Source organism: Oncorhynchus tshawytscha, linkage group LG18 (genome assembly GCF_018296145.1).
Source record: "Oncorhynchus tshawytscha isolate Ot180627B linkage group LG18, Otsh_v2.0, whole genome shotgun sequence".
Lineage (NCBI taxonomy): Eukaryota > Metazoa > Chordata > Actinopteri > Salmoniformes > Salmonidae > Oncorhynchus > Oncorhynchus tshawytscha.
The window spans coordinates 46,079,254-46,103,878 of record NC_056446.1 but is presented as its reverse complement, the minus strand read 5'-3'; the positions used below and the strand labels follow the sequence as shown (position 1 = coordinate 46,103,878).

At 48.5% G+C, this 24,625-nt stretch overlaps 1 protein-coding gene across 1 annotated transcript in view; it reads left to right on the top strand.

The window, feature by feature from the left end:
* The window catches only part of agbl5 (AGBL carboxypeptidase 5), a 71,974-nt gene continuing 47,349 nt past the window's right edge, over positions 1 to 24,625 (top strand). The window contains 6 exon segments of the mRNA XM_042301144.1: positions 1 to 135; positions 14,011 to 14,250; positions 16,978 to 17,149; positions 18,875 to 19,038; positions 23,458 to 23,635; positions 23,792 to 23,970. Coding sequence (XP_042157078.1) covers positions 14,054 to 14,250; positions 16,978 to 17,149; positions 18,875 to 19,038; positions 23,458 to 23,635; positions 23,792 to 23,970 — 890 coding nt within the window. The 5' untranslated portion in view covers positions 1 to 135; positions 14,011 to 14,053.

The window sequence follows — 24,625 nt, the reverse complement described above, 5'->3', positions numbered from 1 at the left end:
CTTCTTCCTGCCTGAGCCAATCAGCCACCGTGTTGTTGTTTCTCAGCTACTAGTGGGTTTGTTTGGTTTTAAAGAGCTGTTTGGTGATCGGGAAAGACACGAACGCCCCAAAAAATGAGGATCGTTCACAAATAAGTAAGATTATCGTTACAAATAATTAAGTTGCTGTTTCTGTGCACGTTTCTACTGAGATTGCATCGATCGAGTGGTGACGATATTGTACATTCCGGTGCTTTTGTTTGATTTCCTTACCTGTCTGCTCGCTACGTTACGTTAATTAAGCAAGCCTGTGACGTTAGAGCATCCAAACCAAAATGTCAATACATCCTACCTTTCTGACAGACTTGGGGATTTTGTTAGGTTGTAACGTTAACACTTGTTTAAATTATCCAAGGAACGTCGTTTGATATCAAAGTCAGACCACTGGCCCGCTAATGTTTTGCTAGCGAGGCTTTTTGTCCGTTCAGACAGCAACAATAGAACGTTGCTGCACCAACCGGCCTCAGTCCTGGCAGCAAGCCTCCAGGCACAGACAGCTAGGAAGACAGACATGTTGCACTATTTCTTCCTCTGTGACTGGGTCTTTGTAGGTAGAGCAGATGGCTTGTCCGGGTTTGTAGTTACAAGGGGATGGAATGTCAGCGTCTGGTTTCTAGAAGATGGCATGTTGATTTTGTGTGTGTGTGTTTATCTCCAACAGGGTGGGTGTGTTTATCTCCAACAGGGTGGTGTGTTCATCTCCAACAGGGTGGTGTGTTTATCTCCAACAGGGTGGTGTGTTCATCTCCAACAGGGTGGTGTGTTCATCTCCAACAGGGTGGTGTGTTCATCTCCAACAGGGTGGTGTGTTCATCTCCAACAGGGTGGTGTGTTCATCTCCAACAGGGTGGTGTGTTCATCTCCAACAGGGTGGGTGTCTTTATCTCCAACAGGGTGGGTGTCTTTATCTCCAACAGGGTGGGTGTCTTTATCTCCAGCAGGGTGGGTGTCTTTATCTCCAACAGGGTGGTGTCTTTATGTCCAACAGGGTGAGTGTCTTTATCTCCAACAGGGTGGTGTGAGTGTGTTTATCTCCAACAGGGTGGTGTGTTTATCTCCAACAGGGTGGTGTGTTTATCTCCAACTGGGTGGGTGTCTTTATCTCCAACAGGGTGGGTGTCTTTATCTCCAACAGGGTGGGTGTCTTTATCTCCAACAGGGTGGGTGTCTTTATCTCCAACAGGGTGGGTGTCTTTATCTCCAACAGGGTGGGTGTCTTTATCTCCAACAGGGTGGTGTCTTTATGTCCAACAGGGTGAGTGTCTTTATCTCCAACAGGGTGGTGTGAGTGTGTTTATCTCCAACAGGGTGGTGTGTTTATCTCCAACAGGGTGGTGTGTTTATCTCCAACTGGGTGGGTGTGTATATCTCCAACAGGGTGGGTGTGTTTATCTCCATCAGGGTGGGTGTGTTTATCAGGGTGGGTGTGTTTATCTCCATCAGGGTGGGTGTGTTTATCAGATCAGGGTGGGTGTGTTTATCTCCATCAGGGTGGGTGTGTTTATCTCCATCAGGGTGGGTGTGTTTATCTCCATCAGTGTGGGTGTGTTTATCTCCATCAGGGTGGGTGTGTTTATCTCCATCAGGGTGGGTGTGTTTATCTCCATCAGGGTGGGTGTGTTTATCTCCATCAGGGTGGGTGTGTTTATCTCCATCAGGGTGGGTGTCTTTATCTCCAACATGGTGGTGTGAGTGTATTTATCTCCAACAGGGTGGGTGTGTTTATCTCCATCAGGGTGGGTGTGTTTATCTCCAACAGGGTGGTGTGAGTGTGTTTATCTCCAACAGGGTGGTGTGAGTGTGTTTATCTCCATCAGGGTGGTGTGTTTATCTCCATCAGGGTGGTGTGTTTATCTCCAACAGGGTGGGTGTGTTTATCTCCATCAGGGTGGGTGTGTTTATCTCCATCAGGGTGGGTGTGTTTATCTCCATCAGGGTGGGTGTGTTTTTCAGGGTGGGTGTGTTTATCTCCATCAGGGTGGGTGTGTTTATCTCCATCAGGGTGGGTGTGTTTATCAGGGTGGGTGTGTTTATCAGGGTGGGTGGGTTTATCTCCATCAGGGTGGGTGGGTTTATCTCCATCAGGGTGGGTGGGTTCATCTCCATCAGGGTGGGTGTGTTTATCTCCATCAGGGTGGGTGGGTTTATCTCCATCAGGGTGGGTGTGTTTATCTCAAACAGGGTGGTGTGTGTTTCTCCAACATGGTGGGTGTCTTTATCTCCAACAGGGTGGGTGTCTTTATCTCCAACAGGGTGTGTGTGAGTGTGTTTATCTCCAACAGGGTGGTGTGTTTATCTAAAACATGGTGGTGTGAGTGTGTGTATCTCCAACGGGGTGGGTGTGTGTATCTCCATCAGGGTGGGTGTCTTTATCTCCATCAGGGTGGTGTGTTTGGCTCCATCAGGGTGGGTGTGTTTATCTCCATCAGGGTGGGTGTGTTTATCTCCAACGGTGTGAGTGTGTTTATCTCCAACGGGGTGGGTGTGAGTGTGTTTATATCCAACAGGGTGGTGTGAGTGTGTTTATCTCCATCGGGGTGGGTGTGTTTAACTCCATCAGGGTGGTGTGGTTATCTCCATCGGGGTGGGTGTGTTTATCTCCATCGGGGTGGGTGTGTTTATCTCCATCGGGGTGGGTGTGTTTATCTCCATCGGGGTGGGTGTGTTTATCTCCATCGGGGTGGGTGTGTTTATCTCCATCGGGGTGGGTGAGTTTATCTCCATCGGGGTGGTGTGTTTATCTCCAACAGAGTGGGTGTGTTTATCTCCATCAGGGTGGGTGTGTTTTTCAGGGTGGGTGTGTTTATCTCCATCAGGGTGGGTGTGTTTATCTCCATCAGGGTGGGTGTGTTTATCAGGGTGGGTGTGTTTATCAGGGTGGGTGGGTTTATCTTCATCAGGGTGGGTGGGTTTATCTCCATCAGGGTGGGTGTGTTTATCTCCATCAGGGTGGGTGTGTTTATCAGGGTGGGTGTGTTTATCTCCATCGGGGTGGGTGTGTTTATCTCCATCGGGGTGGGTGTGTTTATCTCCATCGGGGTGGGTGTGTTTATCTCCATCGGGGTGGGTGTGTTTATCTCCATCGGGGTGGTGTGTTTATCTCCAACAGAGTGGGTGTGCTTATCTCCATCAGGGTGGGTGTGTTTTTCAGGGTGGGTGTGTTTATCTCCATCAGGGTGGGTGTGTTTATCTCCATCAGGGTGGGTGTGTTTATCTCCATCAGGGTGGGTGTGTTTATCAGGGTGGGTGTGTTTATCTCCATCAGGGTGGGTGTGTTTATCTCCATCAGGGTGGGTGTGTTTATCAGGGTGGGTGTGTTTATCAGGGTGGGTGGGTTTATCTCCATCAGGGTGGGTGGGTTTATCTCCATCAGGGTGGGTGGGTTTATCTCCATCAGGGTGGGTGGGTTTATCTCCATCAGGGTGGGTGGGTTCATCTCCATCAGGGTGGGTGTGTTTATCTCCATCAGGGTGGGTGTGTTTATCTCCATCAGGGTGGGTGTGTTTATCTCCATCAGGGTGGTGTGTTTATCTCCATCAGGGTGGGTGTGTTTATCTCAAACAGGGTGGGTGTGTTTATCTCAAATAGGGTGGTGTGTGTTTCTCCAACATGGTGGGTGTCTTTATCTCCAACAGGGTGGGTGTCTTTATCTCCAACAGGGTGTGTGTGAGTGTGTTTATCTCCAACAGGGTGGTGTGTTTATCTAAAACATGGTGGTGTGAGTGTGTGTATCTCCAACGGGGTGGGTGTGTGTATCTCCATCAGGGTGGGTGTCTTTAGCTCCATCAGGGTGGTGTGTTTAGCTCCATCAGGGTGGGTGTGTTTATCTCCATCAGGGTGGGTGTGTTTATCTCCAACGGGGTGGGTGTGAGTGTGTTTATCTCCAACAGGGTGGTGTGAGTGTGTTTATATCCAACAGGGTGGTGTGAGTGTGTTTATCTCCATCGGGGTGGGTGTGTTTAACTCCATCAGGGTGGGTTTGTTTATCTCCATCAGGGTGGTGTGAGTGTGTTTATCTCCAACAGGGTGGTGTGAGTGTGTTTATATCCAACAGGGTGGTGTGTTTAACTCCATCAGGGTGGGTTTGTTTATCTCCATCAGGGTGGTGTGAGTGTGTTTATCTCCAACAGGGTGGTGTGAGTGTGTTTATATCCAACAGGGTGGTGTGAGTGTGTTTATCTCCATCGGGGTGGGTGTGTTTATCTCCATCGGGGTGGGTGTGTTTATCTCCATCGGGGTGGGTGTGTTTATCTCCATCGGGGTGGGTGTGTTTATCTCCATCGGGGTGGGTGTGTTTATCTCCATCGGGGTGGGTGTGTTTATCTCCATCGGGGTGGGTGTGTTTATCTCCATCAGGTTGGGTGTGTTATCTCCATCGGGGTGGGTGTGTTATCTCCATCGGGGTGGTGTGTTTATCTCCATCGGGGTGGTGTGTTTATCTCCAACGGGGTGGGTGTCTTTATCTCCAACGGGGTGGGTGTGTTTATCTCCATCGGGGTGGGTGTGTTTATCTCCATCAGGGTGGGTGTGTTTATCTCCATCAGGGTGGGTGTGTTTATCTCCATCAGGGTGGGTGTGTTTATCTCCATCATGGTGGGTGTGTTTATCTCCATCAGGGTGGGTGTGTTTATCTCCATCAGGGTGCGTGTGTTTATCTCCATCAGGGTGGGTGTGTTTATCTCCATCAGGGTGGGTGTGTTTATCTCCATCAGGGTGGGTGTGTTTATCTCCATCATGGTGGGTGTGTTTATCTCCATCATGGTGGGTGTGTTTATCTCCATCAGGGTGGGTGTGTTTATCTCCATCAGGGTGGGTGTGTTTATCTCCATCAGGGTGGGTGTGTTTATCTCCATCAGGGTGGGTGTGTTTATCTCCATCAGGGTGGTGTGTTTATCTCCAACAGTGTGGTGTCTTTATATCCAACAGGGTGGGTGTCTTTATCTCCAACAGGGTGGGTGTCTTTATCTCCAACAGGGTGGGTGTCTTTATCTCCAACAGGGTGGGTGTCTTTATCTCCAACAGGGTGGGTGTCTTCATCTCCAACAGGGTGGGTGTCTTCATCTCCAACAGGGTGGGTGTCTTTATCTCCAACAGGGTGGGTGTCTTTATCTCCAACAGGGTGGGTGTCTTTATCTCCAACAGGGTGGGTGTCTTTATCTCCAACAGGGTGGGTGTCTTTATCTCCAACAGGGTGGGTGTCTTTATCTCCAACAGGGTGGGTGTCTTTATCTCCAACAGGGTGGGTGTCTTTATCTCCAACAGGGTGGTGTCTTTATGTCCAACAGGGTGAGTGTCTTTATCTCCAACAGGGTGGTGTGAGTGTGTTTATCTCCAACAGGGTGGTGTGTTTATCTCCAACAGGGTGGTGTGTTTATCTCCAACAGTGTGGTGTGTTTATCTCCAACAGTGTGGTGTGTTTATCTCCAACAGTGTGGTGTGTTTATCTCCAACAGTGTGGTGTGTTTATTTCCAACAGTGTGGTGTGTTTATCACCAACAGGGTGGGTGTCTTTATCACCAACAGGGTGGGTGTCTTTATCACCAACAGGGTGGGTGTCTTTATCTCCAACAGTGTGGTGTCTTTATCTCCAACAGTGTGGTGTGTTTATCTCCAACAGTGTGGTGTGTTTATCTCCAACAGGGTGGGTGTCTTTATCACCAACAGGGTGGGTGTCTTTATCACCAACAGGGTGGGTGTCTTTATCTCCAACAGGGTGGGTGTGTTTATCAGGGTTGGTGCGTTTATCTCCATCAGGGTTGGTGTGTTTATCTCCATCAGGGTGGGTGTGTTTATCTCCAACAGGGTGGTGTGTTTATCTCCAACAGTGTGGTGTCTTTATCACCAACAGGGTGGGTGTCTTTATATCCAACAGGGTGGGTGTCTTTATCTCCAACAGGTTGGGTGTCTTTATCTCCAACAGGGTGGGTGTCTTTATCTCCAACAGGGTGGGTGTCTTTATCTCCAACAGGGTGGGTGTCTTTATCTCCAACAGGGTGGTGTCTTTATGTCCAACAGGTTGAGTGTCTTTATCTCCAACAGGGTGGTGTGAGTGTGTTTATCTCCAACAGGGTGGTGTGTTTATCTCCAACAGGGTGGTGTGTTTATCTCCAACAGGGTGGGTGTCTTTATCTCCAACAGGGTGGGTGTCTTTATCTCCAACAGGGTGGGTGTCTTTATCTCCAACAGGGTGGGTGTCTTTATCTCCAACAGGGTGGGTGTGTTTATCAGATCAGGGTGGGTGTGTTTATCTCCATCAGGGTGGGTGTGTTTATCTCCATCAGGGTGGGTGTGTTTATCTCCATCAGTGTGGGTGTGTTTATCTCCATCAGTGTGGGTGTGTTTATCTCCATCAGGGTGGGTGTGTTTATCTCCATCAGGGTGGGTGTGTTTATCTCCATCAGGGTGGGTGTGTTTATCAGGGTGGGTGTGTTTATCTCCATCAGGGTGGGTGTGTTTATCAGATCAGGGTGGGTGTGTTTATCTCCATCAGGGTGGGTGTGTTTATCTCCATCAGGGTGGGTGTGTTTATCTCCATCAGTGTGGGTGTGTTTATCTCCATCAGTGTGGGTGTGTTTATCTCCATCAGGGTGGGTGTGTTTATCTCCATCAGGGTGGGTGTGTTTATCTCCATCAGGGTGGGTGTGTTTATCTCCATCAGGGTGGGTGTGTTTATCTCCATCAGGGTGGGTGTGTTTATCTCCAACAGGGTGGGTGTCTTTATCTCCAACAGGGTGGGTGTCTTTATCTCCAACAGGGTGGTGTCTTTATGTCCAACAGGGTGAGTGTCTTTATCTCCAACAGGGTGGTGTGAGTGTGTTTATCTCCAACAGGGTGGTGTGTTTATCTCCAACAGGGTGGTGTGTTTATCTCCAACTGGGTGGGTGTGTATATCTCCAACAGGGTAGGTGTGTTTATCTCCATCAGGGTGGGTGTGTTTATCAGGGTGGGTGTGTTTATCTCCATCAGGGTGGGTGTGTTTATCTCCAACAGCGTGGTGTGTTTATCTCCAACAGGGTGGTGTGTTTATCTCCAACTGGGTGGGTGTGTATATCTCCAACAGGGTAGGTGTGTTTATCTCCATCAGGGTGGGTGTGTTTATCAGGGTGGGTGTGTTTATCTCCATCAGGGTGGGTGTGTTTATCAGATCAGGGTGGGTGTGTTTATCTCCATCAGGGTGGGTGTGTTTATCTCCATCAGTGTGGGTGTGTTTATCTCCATCAGTGTGGGTGTGTTTATCTCCATCAGGGTGGGTGTGTTTATCTCCATCAGGGTGGGTGTGTTTATCTCCATCAGGGTGGGTGTGTTTATCTCCATCAGGGTGGGTGTGTTTATCTCCATCAGGGTGGGTGTGTTTATCTCCATCAGGGTGGGTGTCTTTATCTCCAACATGGTGGTGTGAGTGTATTTATCTCCAACAGGGTGGGTGTGTTTATCTCCAACAGGGTGGTGTGAGTGTGTTTATCTCCAACAGGGTGGTGTGAGTGTGTTTATCTCCATCAGGGTGGTGTGTTTATCTCCATCAGGGTGGTGTGTTTATCTCCAACAGGGTGGGTGTGTTTATCTCCATCAGGGTGGGTGTGTTTATCTCCATCAGGGTGGGTGTGTTTATCTCCATCAGGGTGGGTGTGTTTATCTCCATCAGGGTGGGTGTGTTTATCAGGGTGGGTGTGTTTATCTCCATCAGGGTGGGTGTGTTTATCTCCATCAGGGTGGGTGTGTTTATCAGGGTGGGTGTGTTTATCAGGGTGGGTGTGTTTATCTCAAACAGGGTGGTGTGTGTTTCTCCAACATGGTGGGTGTCTTTATCTCCAACAGGGTGTGTGTGAGTGTGTTTATCTCCAACATGGTGGTGTGTTTATCTAAAACATGGTGGTGTGAGTGTGTGTATCTCCAACGGGGTGGGTGTGTGTATCTCCATCAGGGTGGGTGTCTTTATCTCCATCAGGGTGGTGTGTTTAGCTCCATCAGGGTGGGTGTGTTTATCTCCATCAGGGTGCGTGTGTTTATCTCCATCAGGGTGTGTGTGTTTATCAGGGTGGGTGTGTTTATCTCCATCAGGGTGGGTGTGTTTATCTCCATCATGGTGGGTGTGTTTATCTCCATCATGGTGGGTGTGTTTATCTCCATCATGGTGGGTGTGTTTATCTCCATCAGGGTGGGTGTGTTTATCTCCATCAGGGTGGGTGTGTTTATCTCCATCAGGGTGGGTGTGTTTATCTCCATCAGGGTGGGTGTCTTTATCTCCAACAGGGTGGGTGTGTGTATCTCCATCAGGGTGGGTGTGTGTATCTCCATCAGGGTGTGTGTATCTCCATCAGGGTGGGTGTGTTTATCTCCATCAGGGTGGGTGTGTTTATCTCCAACAGGGTGGTGTGAGTGTGTTTATCTCCAACGGGGTGGGTGTGTTTATCTCCAACGGGGTGGGTGTGTTTATCTCCATCAGGGTGGTGTGTTTATCTCCAACAGGGTGGGTGTGTTTATCTCCAACGGTGTGAGTGTGTTTATCTCCAACGGGGTGGGTGTGAGTGTGTTTATCTCCAACAGGGTGGTGTGAGTGTGTTTATATCCAACAGGGTGGTGTGAGTGTGTTTATCTCCATCAGGGTGGTGTGGTTATCTCCATCGGGGTGGGTGTGTTTATCTCCATCGGGGTGGGTGTGTTTATCTCCATCGGGGTGGGTGTGTTTATCTCCATCGGGGTGGGTGTGTTTATCTCCATCGGGGTGGTGTGTTTATCTCCATCGGGGTGGTGTGTTTATCTCCAACAGAGTGGGTGTGTTTATCTCCAACAGAGTGGGTGTGTTTATCTCCATCAGGGTGGGTGTGTTTATCTCCATCAGGGTGGGTGTGTTTTTCAGGGTGGGTGTGTTTATCTCCATCAGGGTGGGTGTGTTTATCTCCATCAGGGTGGGTGTGTTTATCAGGGTGGGTGTGTTTATCTCCATCAGGGTGGGTGTGTTTATCTCCATCAGGGTGGGTGTGTTTATAAGGGTGGGTGTGTTTATCAGGGTGGGTGTGTTTATCTCCATCAGGGTGGGTGGGTTTATCTCCATCAGGGTGGGTGGGTTTATCTCCATCAGGGTGGGTGGGTTCATCTCCATCAGGGTGGGTGGGTTTATCTCCATCAGGGTGGGTGTGTTTATCTCCATCAGGGTGGGTGTGTTTATCTCCATCAGGGTGGTGTGTTTATCTCCATCAGGGTGGGTGTGTTTATCTCCATCAGGGTGGGTGTGTTTATCTCAAACAGGGTGGGTGTGTTTATCTCAAACAGGGTGGTGTGTGTTTCTCCAACATGGTGGGTGTCTTTATCTCCAACAGGGTGGGTGTCTTTATCTCCAACAGGGTGTGTGTGAGTGTGTTTATCTCCAACAGGGTGGTGTGTTTATCTAAAACATGGTGGTGTGAGTGTGTGTATCTCCAACGGGGTGGGTGTGTGTATCTCCATCAGGGTGGTGTGTTTAGCTCCATCAGGGTGGGTGTGTTTATCTCCATCAGGGTGGGTGTGAGTGTGTTTATCTCCAACAGGGTGGTGTGAGTGTGTTTATATCCAACAGGGTGGTGTGAGTGTGTTTATATCCAACAGGGTGGTGTGAGTGTGTTTATCTCCATCGGGGTGGGTGTGTTTAACTCCATCAGGGTGGGTTTGTTTATCTCCATCAGGGTGGTGTGAGTGTGTTTATCTCCAACAGGGTGGTGTGAGTGTGTTTATCTCCAACAGGGTGGTGTGGTTATCTCCATCGGGGTGGGTGTGTTTATCTCCATCGGGGTGGGTGTGTTTATCTCCATCGGGGTGGGTGTGTTTATCTCCATCGGGGTGGGTGTGTTTATCTCCATCGGGGTGGGTGTGTTTATCTCCATCGGGGTGGGTGTGTTTATCTCCATCGGGGTGGGTGTGTTTATCTCCATCGGGTTGGGTGTGTTTATCTCCATCTGGGTGGGTGTGTTATCTCCATCAGGGTGGGTGTGTTATCTCCATCAGGGTGTGTGTGTTTATCAGGGTGGGTGTGTTTATCTCCACCAGGGTGGGTGTGTTTATCTCCACCAGGGTGGGTGTGTTTATCTCCATCATGGTGGTTGTGTTTATCTCCATCAGGGTGGGTGTGTTTATCTCCATCAGGGTGCGTGTGTTTATCTCCATCATGGTGGGTGTGTTTATCTCCATCATGGTGGGTGTGTTTATCTCCATCATGGTGGGTGTGTTTATCTCCATCAGGGTGGGTGTGTTTATCTCCATCAGGGTGGGTGTGTTTATCTCCAACGGGGTGGGTGTGTTTATCTCCATCAGGGTGGTGTGTTTATCTCCATCAGGGTGGTGTGTTTATCTCCAACAGGGTGGGTGTCTTTATCTCCAACGGGGTGGGTGTGTTTATCTCCATCGGGGTGGGTGTGTTTATCTCCATCGGGGTGGGTGTGTTTATCTCCATCAGGGTGGGTGTGTTTATCTCCATCAGGGTGGGTGTGTTTATCTCCATCAGGGTGGGTGTGTTTATCTCCATCATGGTGGGTGTGTTTATCTCCATCAGGGTGGGTGTGTTTATCTCCATCAGGGTGCGTGTGTTTATCTCCATCAGGGTGTGTGTGTTTATCAGGGTGGGTGTGTATATCTCCATCAGGGTGGGTGTGTTTATCTCCATCATGGTGGGTGTGTTTATCAGGGTGGGTGTGTTTATCTCCATCAGGGTGGGTGTGTTTATCTCCATCATGGTGGGTGTGTTTATCTCCATCATGGTGGGTGTGTTTATCTCCATCAGGGTGGGTGTGTTTATCTCCATCAGGGTGGGTGTGTTTATCTCCATCAGGGTGGGTGTGTTTATCTCCATCAGGGTGGGTGTGTTTATCTCCATCAGGGTGGGTGTCTTTATCTCCAACAGGGTGGGTGTGTGTATCTCCATCAGGGTGGGTGTGTGTATCTCCATCAGGGTGGGTGTGTTTATCTCCATCAGGGTGGGTGTGTTTGTCTCCAACAGGGTGGTGTGAGTGTGTTTATCTCCAACGGGGTGGGTGTGTTTATCTCCAACGGGGTGGGTGTGTTTATCTCCAACGGGGTGGGTGTGTTTATCTCCATCAGGGTGGTGTGTTTATCTCCAACAGGGTGGGTGTGTTTATCTCCAACGGTGTGAGTGTGTTTATCTCCAACGGGGTGGGTGTGAGTGTGTTTATCTCCAACAGGGTGGTGTGAGTGTGTTTATATCCAACAGGGTGGTGTGAGTGTGTTTATCTCCATCGGGGTGGGTGTGTTTAACTCCATCAGGGTGGTGTGGTTATCTCCATCGGGGTGGGTGTGTTTATCTCCATCGGGGTGGGTGTGTTTATCTCCATCGGGGTGGGTGTGTTTATCTCCATCGGGGTGGGTGTGTTTATCTCCATCGGGGTGGGTGTGTTTATCTCCATCGGGGTGGGTGTGTTTATCTCCATCGGGGTGGGTGTGTTTATCTCCATCGGGGTGGTGTGTTTATCTCCATCGGGGTGGTGTGTTTATCTCCAACAGAGTGGGTGTGTTTATCTCCAACAGAGTGGGTGTGTTTATCTCCATCAGGGTGGGTGTGTTTATCTCCATCAGGGTGGGTGTGTTTTTCAGGGTGGGTGTGTTTATCTCCATCAGGGTGGGTGTGTTTATCTCCATCAGGGTGGGTGTGTTTATCTCCATCAGGGTGGGTGTGTTTATCTCCATCAGGGTGGGTGTGTTTATCTCCATCAGGGTGGGTGTGTTTATAAGGGTGGGTGTGTTTATCAGGGTGGGTGGGTTTATCTCCATCAGGGTGGGTGGGTTTATCTCCATCAGGGTGGGTGGGTTTATCTCCATCAGGGTGGGTGGGTTCATCTCCATCAGGGTGGGTGTGTTTATCTCCATCAGGGTGGGTGTGTTTATCTCCATCAGGGTGGTGTGTTTATCTCCATCAGGGTGGGTGTGTTTATCTCCATCAGGGTGGGTGTGTTTATCTCAAACAGGGTGGGTGTGTTTATCTCAAACAGGGTGGTGTGTGTTTCTCCAACATGGTGGGTGTCTTTATCTCCAACAGGGTGGGTGTCTTTATCTCCAACAGGGTGTGTGTGAGTGTGTTTATCTCCAACAGGGTGGTGTGTTTATCTAAAACATGGTGGTGTGAGTGTGTGTATCTCCAACGGGGTGGGTGTGTGTATCTCCATCAGGGTGGGTGTCTTTATCTCCATCAGGGTGGTGTGTTTAGCTCCATCAGGGTGGGTGTGTTTATCTCCATCAGGGTGGGTGTGAGTGTGTTTATCTCCAACAGGGTGGTGTGAGTGTGTTTATATCCAACAGGGTGGTGTGAGTGTGTTTATATCCAACAGGGTGGTGTGAGTGTGTTTATCTCCATCGGGGTGGGTGTGTTTAACTCCATCAGGGTGGGTTTGTTTATCTCCATCAGGGTGGTGTGAGTGTGTTTATCTCCAACAGGGTGGTGTGAGTGTGTTTATCTCCAACAGGGTGGTGTGGTTATCTCCATCGGGGTGGGTGTGTTTATCTCCATCGGGGTGGGTGTGTTTATCTCCATCGGGGTGGGTGTGTTTATCTCCATCGGGGTGGGTGTGTTTATCTCCATCGGGGTGGGTGTGTTTATCTCCATCGGGGTGGGTGTGTGTTTATCTCCATCGGGGTGGGTGTGTTTATCTCCATCGGGTTGGGTGTGTTTATCTCCATCAGGGTGGGTGTGTTATCTCCATCAGGGTGGGTGTGTTATCTCCATCAGGGTGGGTGTGTTATCTCCATCAGGGTGTGTGTGTTTATCAGGGTGGGTGTGTTTATCTCCACCAGGGTGGGTGTGTTTATCTCCACCAGGGTGGGTGTGTTTATCTCCATCATGGTGGGTGTGTTTATCTCCATCAGGGTGGGTGTGTTTATCTCCATCAGGGTGCGTGTGTTTATCTCCATCATGGTGGGTGTGTTTATCTCCATCAGGGTGGGTGTGTTTATCTCCATCATGGTGGGTGTGTTTATCTCCATCATGGTGGGTGTGTTTATCTCCATCATGGTGGGTGTGTTTATCTCCATCAGGGTGGGTGTGTTTATCTCCATCAGGGTGGGTGTGTTTATCTCCAACGGGGTGGGTGTGTTTATCTCCATCAGGGTGGTGTGTTTATCTCCATCAGGGTGGTGTGTTTATCTCCAACAGGGTGGGTGTCTTTATCTCCAACGGGGTGGGTGTGTTTATCTCCATCGGGGTGGGTGTGTTTATCTCCATCAGGGTGGGTGTGTTTATCTCCATCAGGGTGGGTGTGTTTATCTCCATCAGGGTGGGTGTGTTTATCTCCATCATGGTGGGTGTGTTTATCTCCATCAGGGTGGGTGTGTTTATCTCCATCAGGGTGCGTGTGTTTATCTCCGTCAGGGTGTGTGTGTTTATCAGGGTGGGTGTGTTTATCTCCATCAGGGTGGGTGTGTTTATCTCCATCAGGGTGGGTGTGTTAATCTCCATCATGGTGGGTGTGTTTATCTCCATCATGGTGGGTGTGTTTATCTCCATCAGGGTGGGTGTGTTTATCTCCATCAGGGTGGGTGTGTTTATCTCCATCAGGGTGGGTGTCTTTATCTCCAACAGGGTGGGTGTGTGTATCTCCATCAGGGTGGGTGTGTGTATCTCCATCAGGGTGGGTGTATCTCCATCAGGGTGGGTGTGTTTATCTCCATCAGGGTGGGTGTGTTTATCTCCAACAGGGTGGTGTGAGTGTGTTTATCTCCAACAGGGTGGTGTGTTTATCTAAAACATGGTGGTGTGAGTGTGTGTATCTCCAACGGGGTGGGGGTGTGTGTATCTCCATCAGGGTGGGTGTCTTTATCTCCAACAGGGTGGGTGTGTTTATCTCCATCAGGGTGTGGGTGGGTGTCTTTATCTCCAACAGGGTGTGTGTGAGTGTGTTTATCTCCAACAGGGTGTGTGTGAGTGTGTTTATCTCCAACAGGGTGTGTGTGAGTGTGTTTATCTCCAACATGGTGGTGTGTTTTTATCTCTAACAGGGTGGTGTGAGTACCAGCCAGCCCCGAGTTTAGGTCAGAGGTCATGGAGGTTCGTGTTGGAAGCGTGGTGTTCAGCTCCAGGTTTGACTCTGGAAACCTGGGCCGCGTGGAGAAGGTTGACTCCTTCCCCTCCGACGCCGCCTGTCCCACTTCCACAACCCTTAGCAGCACCCCCGACTACGAGTTTAATGTCTGGACGCGCCCTGACTGTGCCGGGACAGAACACGAGAATGGAAACAGGTAACCTAGCAACTCGCACACACAGACAATTGGACAGGTAGAACAATATGTCTAACCAACAACACACCTCTGGGCTCTGAGGAATACAGCCTCCTCTGGGCTCTGAGGAATAGAGCCTCCTCTGGGCTCTGAGGAATAGAGCCTCCTCTGGGCTCTGAGGAATAAAGCCTCCTCTGGGCTCTGAGGAATACAGCCTCCTCTGGGCTCTGAGGAATACAGCCTCCTCTGGGCTCTGAGGAATAGAGCCTCCTGGGCTCTGAGGAATACCACCTCCTCTGGGCTCTGAGGAATACCACCTCCTCTGGGCTCTGAGGAATAGAGCCTCCTCTGGGCTCCGAGGAATACATCCTCCTCTGGGCTCCGAGGAATACAGCCTCCTCTGGGCTCCGAGGAATAGAGCCTCCTCTGGGCTCCGAGGAATACAGCCTCCTCTGGGCTCCGAGGAATACAACCTCCTCTGGGCTCCGAGGAATACAGCCGCCTCTGGGCTCTGAGGAATACAGCCTCCGAGGAATAGAGCCTCCTCTGGGCTCTGAGGAATACAGCCTCCTCTGGGCTCTGAGGAATAGAGCCTCCTGGGCTCTGAGGAATACAACCTCCTCTGGGCTCTGAGGAATAGAGCCTCCTCTTGGCTCTGAGGAATAGAGCCTCCTCTGGGCTCTGAGGAATAGAGCCTCCTCTGGGCTCTGAGGAATAGAGCCTCCTCTGGGCTCTGAGGAATAGAGCCTCCTCTGGGCTCTGAGGAATAGAGCCTCCTCTGGGCTCTGAGGAATAGAGCCTCCTCTGGGCTCTGAGGAATAGAGCCTCCTCTGGGCTCTGAGGAATAGAGCCTCCTCTGGGCTCTGAGGAATAGAGCCTCCTCTGAGGAATAGAGCCTCCTCTGAGGAATAGAGCCTCCTCTGAGGAATAGAGCCTCCTCTGAGGAATACAGCCTCCTCTGAGGAATACAGCCTCCTCTGGGCTCTGAGGAATACAGCCTCCTCTGAGGAATACAGCCTCCTCTGGGCTCTGAGGAATACAGCCTCCTCTGGGCTCTGAGGAATAGAGCCTCCCTGGGCTCTGAGGAATAGAGCCTCCCCTGGGCTCTGAGGAATAGAGCCTCCCCTGGGCTCTGAGGAATAGAGCCTCCCCTGGGCTCTGAGGAATAGAGCCTCCCCTGGGCTCTGAGGAATAGAGCCTCCTCTGGGCTCTGAGGAATAGAGCCTCCTCTGGGCTCCGAGGAATACAGCCTCCTCTGGGCTCTGAGGAATAGAGCCTCCTCTGAGGAATACAGCCTCCTCTGGGTTCCTAGGAATACAGCCTCCTCTGGGCTCTGAGGAATACAGCCTCCTCTGGGCTCTGAGGAATAGAGCCTCCTCTGGGCTCTGAGGAATAGAGCCTCCTCTGGGCTCTGAGGAATAGAGCCTCCTCTGGGCTCTGAGGAATAGAGCCTCCTCTGGGCTCTGAGGAATAGAGCCTCCTCTGGGCTCTGAGGAATAGAGCCTCCTCTGGGCTCTGAGGAATAGAGCCTCCTCTGGGCTCTGAGGAATACAGCCTCCTCTGGGCTCTGAGGAATACAGCCTCCTCTGGGCTCTGAGGAATACAGCCTCCCCTGGGCTCTGAGGAATAGAGCCTCCCCTGGGCTCTGAGGAATAGAGCCTCCCCTGGGCTCTGAGGAATACAGCCTCCTCTGGGCTCTGAGGAATAGAGCCTCCTCTGGGCTCTGAGGAATAGAGCCTCCTCTGGGCTCTGAGGAATAGAGCCTCCTCTGGGCTCTGAGGAATAGAGCCTCCTCTGAGGAATACAGCCTCCTCTGGGCTCTGAGGAATAGAGCCTCCTCTGGGCTCTGAGGAATAGAGCCTCCTCTGGGCTCTGAGGAATAGAGCCTCCTCTGGGCTCCGAGGAATACAGCCTCCTCTGGGCTCTGAGGAATACAGCCTCCTCTGGGCTCTGAGGAATACAGCCTCCTCTGGGCTTTGAGGAATACAGCCTCCTCTGGGCTCTGAGAAATACAGCCTCCTCTGGGCTCTGAGGAATAGAGCCTCCTCTGAGGAATACAGCCTCCTCTGGGCTCTGAGGAATACAGCCTCCTCTGGGCTCTGAGGAATACAGCCTCCTCTGGGCTCTGAGAAATACAGCCTCCTCTGAGGAATACAGCCTCCTCTGAGGAATACAGCCTCCTCTGTGCTCTGAGGAATACAGCCTCCTCTGGGCTCTGAGGAATACAGCCTCCTCTGGGCTCTGAGGAATACAGCCTCCTCTGGGCTCTGAGGAATAGAGCCTCCTCTGGGCTCTGAGGAATAGAGCCTCCTCTGGGCTCCGAGGAATACAGCCTCCTCTGGGCTCTGAGGAATACAGCCTCCTCTGGGCTCTGAGGAATACAGCCTCCTCTGGGCTTTGAGGAATACAGCCTCCTCTGGGCTCTGAGAAATACAGCCTCCTCTGGGCTCTGAGGAATAGAGCCTCCTCTGAGGAATACAGCCTCCTCTGGGCTCTGAGGAATACAGCCTCCTCTGGGCTCTGAGGAATACAGCCTCCTCTGGGCTCTGAGAAATACAGCCTCCTCTGAGGAATACAGCCTCCTCTGAGGAATACAGCCTCCTCTGGGCTCTGAGGAATACAGCCTCCTCTGGGCTCTGAGGAATACAGCCTCCTCTGGGCTCTGAGGAATAGAGCCTCCTCTGGGCTCTGAGGAATACAGCCTCCTCTGGGCTCTGAGGAATAGAGCCTCCTCTGTGTGTGTTGCAGGTCCTGGTTCTACTTCAGTGTGCGTGGTGCTTTGCCGGGACGACTGCTGAAGGTCAATGTAATGAATATGAACAAACAGAGTAAACTGTACAACCAGGGAATGGCTCCTCTAGTCAAGACTGTACCTGGTAGGACACGCTGGGAGAGAGTACGGGACAGACCCACATACGAGGTATACACACTATACACACGTTATACCACTATATACACATTATACCACTGTATATACACGTTATACCACTGTATATACACATTATACCACTATATACACACGTTATACCACTATATATACACGTTATACCACTATATATACACACGTTACACCACTATATATACACGTTATACCACTATAGATACACATTATACCACTATATATACACGTTACACCACTATATACACATTATACCACTATATATACACGTTACACCACTATATACACATTATACCACTATATATACACATTATACCACTATATATACACATTATACCACTATATACACACATTATACCACTATATATACACGTTACACCACTATATATATACACGTTACACCACTATATACACATTATACCATTATATATACACATTATACCATTATACACACACATTATAACACTATACACACACATTATACCACTATATATACACGTTATACCACTATAAATACACACGGTACACCACTATATATACACATTATACCACTCTATATACACGTTACACCACTATATATACACATTATACCACTATATACACACATTATACCACTATATACACACATTATACCACTATATATACACATTATACCACTATATATACACATTATACCACTATACACACATTATACCACTATACACACACACACACATTATACCACTATATACACACGTTATACCACTATATATACACGTTATACCACTATATATACACACGTTACACCACTATATATACACGTTATACCACTATAGATACACACGTTACACCACTATATATACACATTATACCACTATATATACACGTTACACCACTATATACACATTATACCACTATATATACACGTTACACCACTATATACACATTATACCACTATATATACACATTATACCACTATATATACACATTATACCACTATATATACACGTTACACCACTATATATATACACGTTACACCGCTATATATATACACGTTACACCACTGTATACACATTATACCATTATATATACACATTATACCATTATACACACACATTATACCACTATACACACACATTATACCACTATATATACACGTTATACCACTATAAATACACACGGTACACCACTATATATACACATTATACCACTCTATATACACGTTACACCACTATATATACACATTATACCACTATATACACACATTATACCACTATATACACACATTATACCACTATATATACACATTATACCACTATATATACACATTATACCACTATACACACATTATACCACTATACACACACACACACATTATACCACTATATATACACGTTACACCACTATATATACACATTATACCACTATATACACACATTATACCACTATATACACACATTATACCACTATACACACATTATACCACTATACACACACACACATTATACCATTATACACAATATACCACTATACACACACACACACACATTATACAACTATACACACATTATACCACTATACACGCACACACACACTATACCACTATACACACACACACACACACACACACACACAATATACCACTATACACACACACACACACACACAATATACCACTATACATACACACACAATATTTAAAGATGCATGGACTAAATCGCTGGGTTATTGGTTGACAAAAGGTTTCTCCTCTCCACCTCTCCTCAGATGGTGGATAATCAGTTCATCCTGTCGTTTACCCATCGTCTGTTGGAAGTGAAAGGAGCGACCACGTTCTTCTCCTTTAGTTTCCCCTTCTCCTACAGCGAGAGTCAAGACCTGCTGACACAACTGGACCAGAGATACCCTGACACAGCCACGCTCACTCCCAGGTACACACACACACACACACACTGAGACAGCCACGCTCACACCCAGGTACACACACACACACACACTGACACAGCCACGCTCACACCCAGGTACACACACACACACACACACACTGACACAGCCACGCTCACACCCAGGTACACACACACACACACACACTGACACAGCCACGCTCACACCCAGGTACACACACACACACACACACTGACACACACACACACACACACACTGACACAGCCACGCTCACACCCAGGTACACACACACACACACACACACTGACACAGCCACGCTCACACCCAGGTACACACACACACACACACACACACACACTGACACAGCCACGCTCACACCCAGGTACACACACACACACACACTGACACAGCCACGCTCACACCCAGGTACACACACACACACACTCACATATACACACACACACACACCCATCCTCTGTAGTCAGTGTTTCAACCCTCTCTTTTTACAGTCTGCTGCCTCAGTTTGTATGATGGCAATTTGCATATACTCCAGAATGTTATGAAGAGTGATCAGATGAATTGCAATTAATTCCAAAGTCCCTCTTTGCCATGCAAATGGTCTGAATCCCCCAAAAAACATTTCCACTGCATTTCAGCCCTGCCACAAAAGGACCAGCTGACATCATGTCAGGGATTCTCTCGTTAACACAGGTGTGAGTGTTGACGAGGGGAAGGCTGGAGATCACTCTGTCATGCTGATTGAGTTCGAATAACAGACTGGAAGCTTCAAAAGGAGGGTGGTATTTGGAATCCTTGTTCTTTCTCTGTCAACCATGGTTACCTGCAAGGAAACACGTGCCGTCATCATTGCTTTGCCCAAAAAGGGCTTCACAGGCAAGGGTATTGCTGCCAGTAAGATTGCACCTAAATCAACCAGTTATCGGATCATCAAGAACTTCAAGAAGAGCGGTTCAATTGTTGTGAAGAAGGCTTCAGGGCGCCCAAGAATGTCCAGCAAGCGCCAGGACCGTCTCCTAAAGTTGTTTCAGCTGCGGGATCGGGGCACCACCAGTACAGAGCTCAGGAATGGCAGCAGGCAGGTGTGAGTGCATCTGGACGCACAGTGAGGCAAAGACTTTTGGAGGATGGCCTGGTGTCAAGAAGGGCAGCAAAGAAGCCACTTCTCTCCAGGAAAAACATCAGGGACAGACTGATATTCTGCAAAAGGTACAGGGATTGGACTGCTGAGGACTGGGGTAAAGTCATTTTCTCTGATGAATCCCCTTTCCAATTGTTTGGGGCATTTGGAAAAAAGCTTGTGAGTGCTAAAAGACAAGGTGAGTGCTACCATCAGTCCTGTGTCATGCCAACAGTAAAGCATCCTGAGACCATGCATGTGTGGGGTTGCTTCTCAGCCCAGGGAGTGGGCTCACTCACAATTTTGCCTAAGAACACAGTCATGAATAAAGAATGGAACCAACACATCCTCCAAGAGCAACTTCTCCCGACCATCCAGGAACAGTTTGGTGACGAACAATGCCTTTTCCAGCATGATGGAGCACCTTTCCATAAGGCAAAAGTGATAACTAAGTGGCCCAGGGAACAAAACATCAATATTTTGGGTCCATGGCCAGGAAACTCCAGAGACCTTAATCCCATTGAGAACTTGTGGTCAATCCTCAAGAGGCGGGTGGACAAACAAAAACACACATTCTGACAAACTCCAAACATTGATTATGCAATAATGGGCTGCCATCAGTCAGGATGTGGCCCAGAAGTTAATTGACAGCATGCCAGGGAGGATTGCAGAGGTCCTGAAAAAGAAGGGTCAACACTGCAAATATTGACTCTTTGCATCAACTTCATGTAAATGTCAATAAAAGCATTTGACACTTATGAAATGCTTGTAATTATACTTCAGTATTCCATAGTACCATCTGACAAAAATATCTAAAAGACACTGAAGCAGCAAACTTTGTGGAAATTAATATTTGTGTCATTCTCAAAACTTTTGGCCATGACTGTACATTGTTGTAATGATGTGCAAATAGTTAAAGTACAAAAGGGAAAATAAATAAACACAAATATGGGTTGTATTTACAAAGGTGTTTGTTCTTCACTGGTTGCCCTTTTCTTGTGGCAACAGGTCACAAATCTTGCTGCTGTGATGGAACACTGGTATTTCACCCAGTAGATATGGGAGTTTATCAAAATTGTGTTTGTTTCAGAATTCCTTGTGGATCTGTGTAATCTGAGGGAAATATGTGTCTCTAAAATGGTCATACATTTGTCAGGAGGTTAGGAAGTGCAGCTCAGTTTCCACCTCATTTTGTGGGCAGTGAGCACATAGCCTGTCTTCTCTTGAGAGCCATGTCTGCCTACGGCGGCCTTTCTCAATATCAAGGCTATGCTCACTGAGTCTGTACATAGTCAAAGCTTTCCTTAAGTTTGGGTCAGTCACAGGGGTCAGGTATTCTGCCACTATGTACTCTGTTTAGGGCCAAATAGCATTCTAGTTTGTACTGTTTTTTTGTTAATTCTTTCAGATGTGTCAGGTAATTACCTTTTTGTTTTCTTATGATTTGGTTGGGTCTAATTGTGCTGTTGTCCTGGGGCTCTGTAGGGTGTGTTTGTGTTTGTGAACAGAGCCCCAGGACCAGCTTGCTTAGAGGATTCTTCTCCAGGTTCATCTCTCTGTAGGTGATGGCTTTGTTATGGAAGGTTTGGGAATCACTTCCTTTTAGGTGGTTATAGAATTTAACGGCTCTTTCCTGGATTTTGATCATTAGTGGGTATCGGCCTAATTCTGCTCTGCATGCATTATTTGGTGTTCTACGTTGTACACGGATATTTTTGCAGAATTCTGCATGCAGAAACTCAATTCGGTGTTTGTCCCTTTTTGGGAATTCTTGGTTGGTGAGCGGACCCCAGACCTCATAACCATAAAGGGCATTGGGTTCTATAACTGATTCAAGTATTTTTAGCCAGATCCTAATTGGTATGTTGAATTTGATGTTCCTTTTGATGACATAGAAGGCCATTTTTGCCTTGTCTCTCAGATTGTTCAAAGCTTTGTGGAAGTTACCTGTGGCGCTGATGTTTAGGCTGAGGTATGTATAGTCACCTATGGCGCTGATGTTTAGGCTGAGGTATGTATAGTTACCTGTGGTGCTGATGTTTAGGCTGAGGTATGTATAGTTACCTGTGGCGCTGATGTTTAGGCTGAGGTATGTATAGTTACCTGTGGTGCTGATGTTTAGGCTGAGGTATGTATAGTTACCTGTGGCGCTGATGTTTAGGCTGAGGTATGTATAGTTACCTGTGGTGCTGATGTTTAGGCTGAGGTATGTATAGTTACCTGTGGTGCTGAGGTATGTATAGTTACCTGTGGTGCTGATGTTTAGGCTGAGGTATGCATCGTTTTTTTTGTGTACTCTAAGGCAACGGTGTCTAGATGGAATTTTTGTGGTCCTGGCAACTGGACCTTTTTTGGAACATAATTATTTTGTTTTACTGAGATTTACTGTCAGGGCCCAGGTCTGTCAGGGCCCAGGTCTGTCAGGGCCCAGGTCTGTCAGGGCCCAGGTCTGTCAGGGCCCAGGTCTGTCAGGGCCCAGGTCTGTCAGGGCCCAGGTCTGTCAGGGCCCAGGTCTGTCAGGGCCCAGGTCTGTCAGGGCCCAGGTCTGCCAGAATCTGTGCAGAAGATTTAGGTGCTGCTGTAGGCCCTCCTTGGTTGGGGCCAGAAACACCGGATCATCAGCAAACAGTAGACATTTGACTTCAGATTCTAGTAGGGTGAGGCCGGGTGCTGCAGACTGTTCTAGTGCCCTCGCCAATTCGTTGATATATACTGTATGTTGAAGAAGGTGGGGCTTAAGCTGCATCCCTGTCTCACCACACGGCCGTATGGGAAGAAATGTGTGTGTTTTTTGCCAATTTTAACTGCACACTTGTTGTTTGTGTACATGGATTTTATAATGTTGTATGTTTTACCCCCAACACCACTTTCCATCAATTTGAATAGCCAAATGCCTCATGCCAAACTGAGTCGAAGGCGTTTTTGAAATCAACAAAGCATGAGAAGGCTTTGCCTTTGTTTTGGTTTGTTTGTTTGTCAATTAGTGTGTGCACCGTGAATACGTGGTCTGACTTATGGTCATTTGGTAAAAAGACAATTTGACATTTGATAAGTACATTGTTTTCACTGAGGAAATGTACGAGTTTGGTGTTAATGATAATGCAGAGGATTTCCCCAAGGTTGATCTTGACGCTTCTCCCACAGTAGTTATTGGGGTCAAATTTGTCTCCACTTTTGTGGATTGAGGTGCTCAGTCATTGGTTCCAAATATGGGGGAAGACGCCAGAGCCAAGGATGATGTCAAAGAGTTTAAGTTTAGCCAATTGGAATTTGTAGTCTGTATATCCATCTCTCTCTCCCCCTCCAGGTGTGGTGACAGTGTATACTTCCACAGGGAGGTGTTGTGTCACTCTCTGGATGGTAACAGAGTGGATCTGCTGACGGTCACCAGCTGTCTCGGCATGCAGGAAGAGAGAGAACACCGCCTGGACAAACTGTTTCCTGATGCAGAGACCCCACGACCTCATCGCTTCACTGGCAAACAGGTAACACACCCGCACACAGTCACGCACACAGTCACACACACAGTCACGCACACAGTCACAAAATGCACACACACCCTGACCACCGGGTGATTATTAATCAGTAAGGTCTCTGCATCAGACTCGTCTATTGATCATGGTGTCTGTGTGTGTGTGTAGGTGTTTTTCCTCAGTAGTCGTGTGCACCCGGGGGAGACGCCGTCGTCGTTTGTCTTTAAGGGCTTTTTAAACTTCATCCTGCGTCATGACGACCCCAGAGCTCACACACTCCGCAACATGTTTGTCTTCAAACTCATCCCCATGCTGAACCCGGACGGGGTGGTACGCGGACACTACAGGTACACACACGCTCAACATTCCTGTTGTTTGGATGAAAATGTTATATTTTTTCGCTCTCTCACTATTTCCCTCTCAATGTCACCCTCTCGCAATGTCTCCCTCTCTCACTGTCTCTCTCTCACTGTCTCCCTCTCTCACTGTCTCTCTCTCACTGTCTCTCTCTCACTGTCTCTCTCTCACTGTCTCCCTCTCTCACTGTATCCCTCTCTCACTGTCTCCCTCTGAATGTCTCCCTCTCTCACTGTCTCCCTCTCACTGTCTCCCTCTGAATGTCTCCCTCTCTCACTGTCTCCCTCGCAATGTCTCCCTCTCTCACTGTCTCCCTCTCTCACTGTGTCCCTCTCTCACTGTGTCCCTCTCAATGTCTCCCTCTCTCACTGTCTCCCTCTCTCACTGTCTCCCTCTCTCACTGTCTCCCTCTCAATGTCTCCCTCTCTCACTGTCTCCCTCTGAATGTCTCCCTCTCTCACTGTCTCCCTCTCAATGTCTCCCTCTCTAACTGTCTCCCTCTCTAACTGTCTCCCTCTCTCAATGTCTCCCTCTCTCAATGTCTCCCTCTCTCAATGTCTCCCTCTCTCAATGTCTCCCTCTCTCAATGTCTCCCTCTCTAACTGTCTCCCTCTCTAACTGTCTCCCTCTCTAACTGTCTCCCTC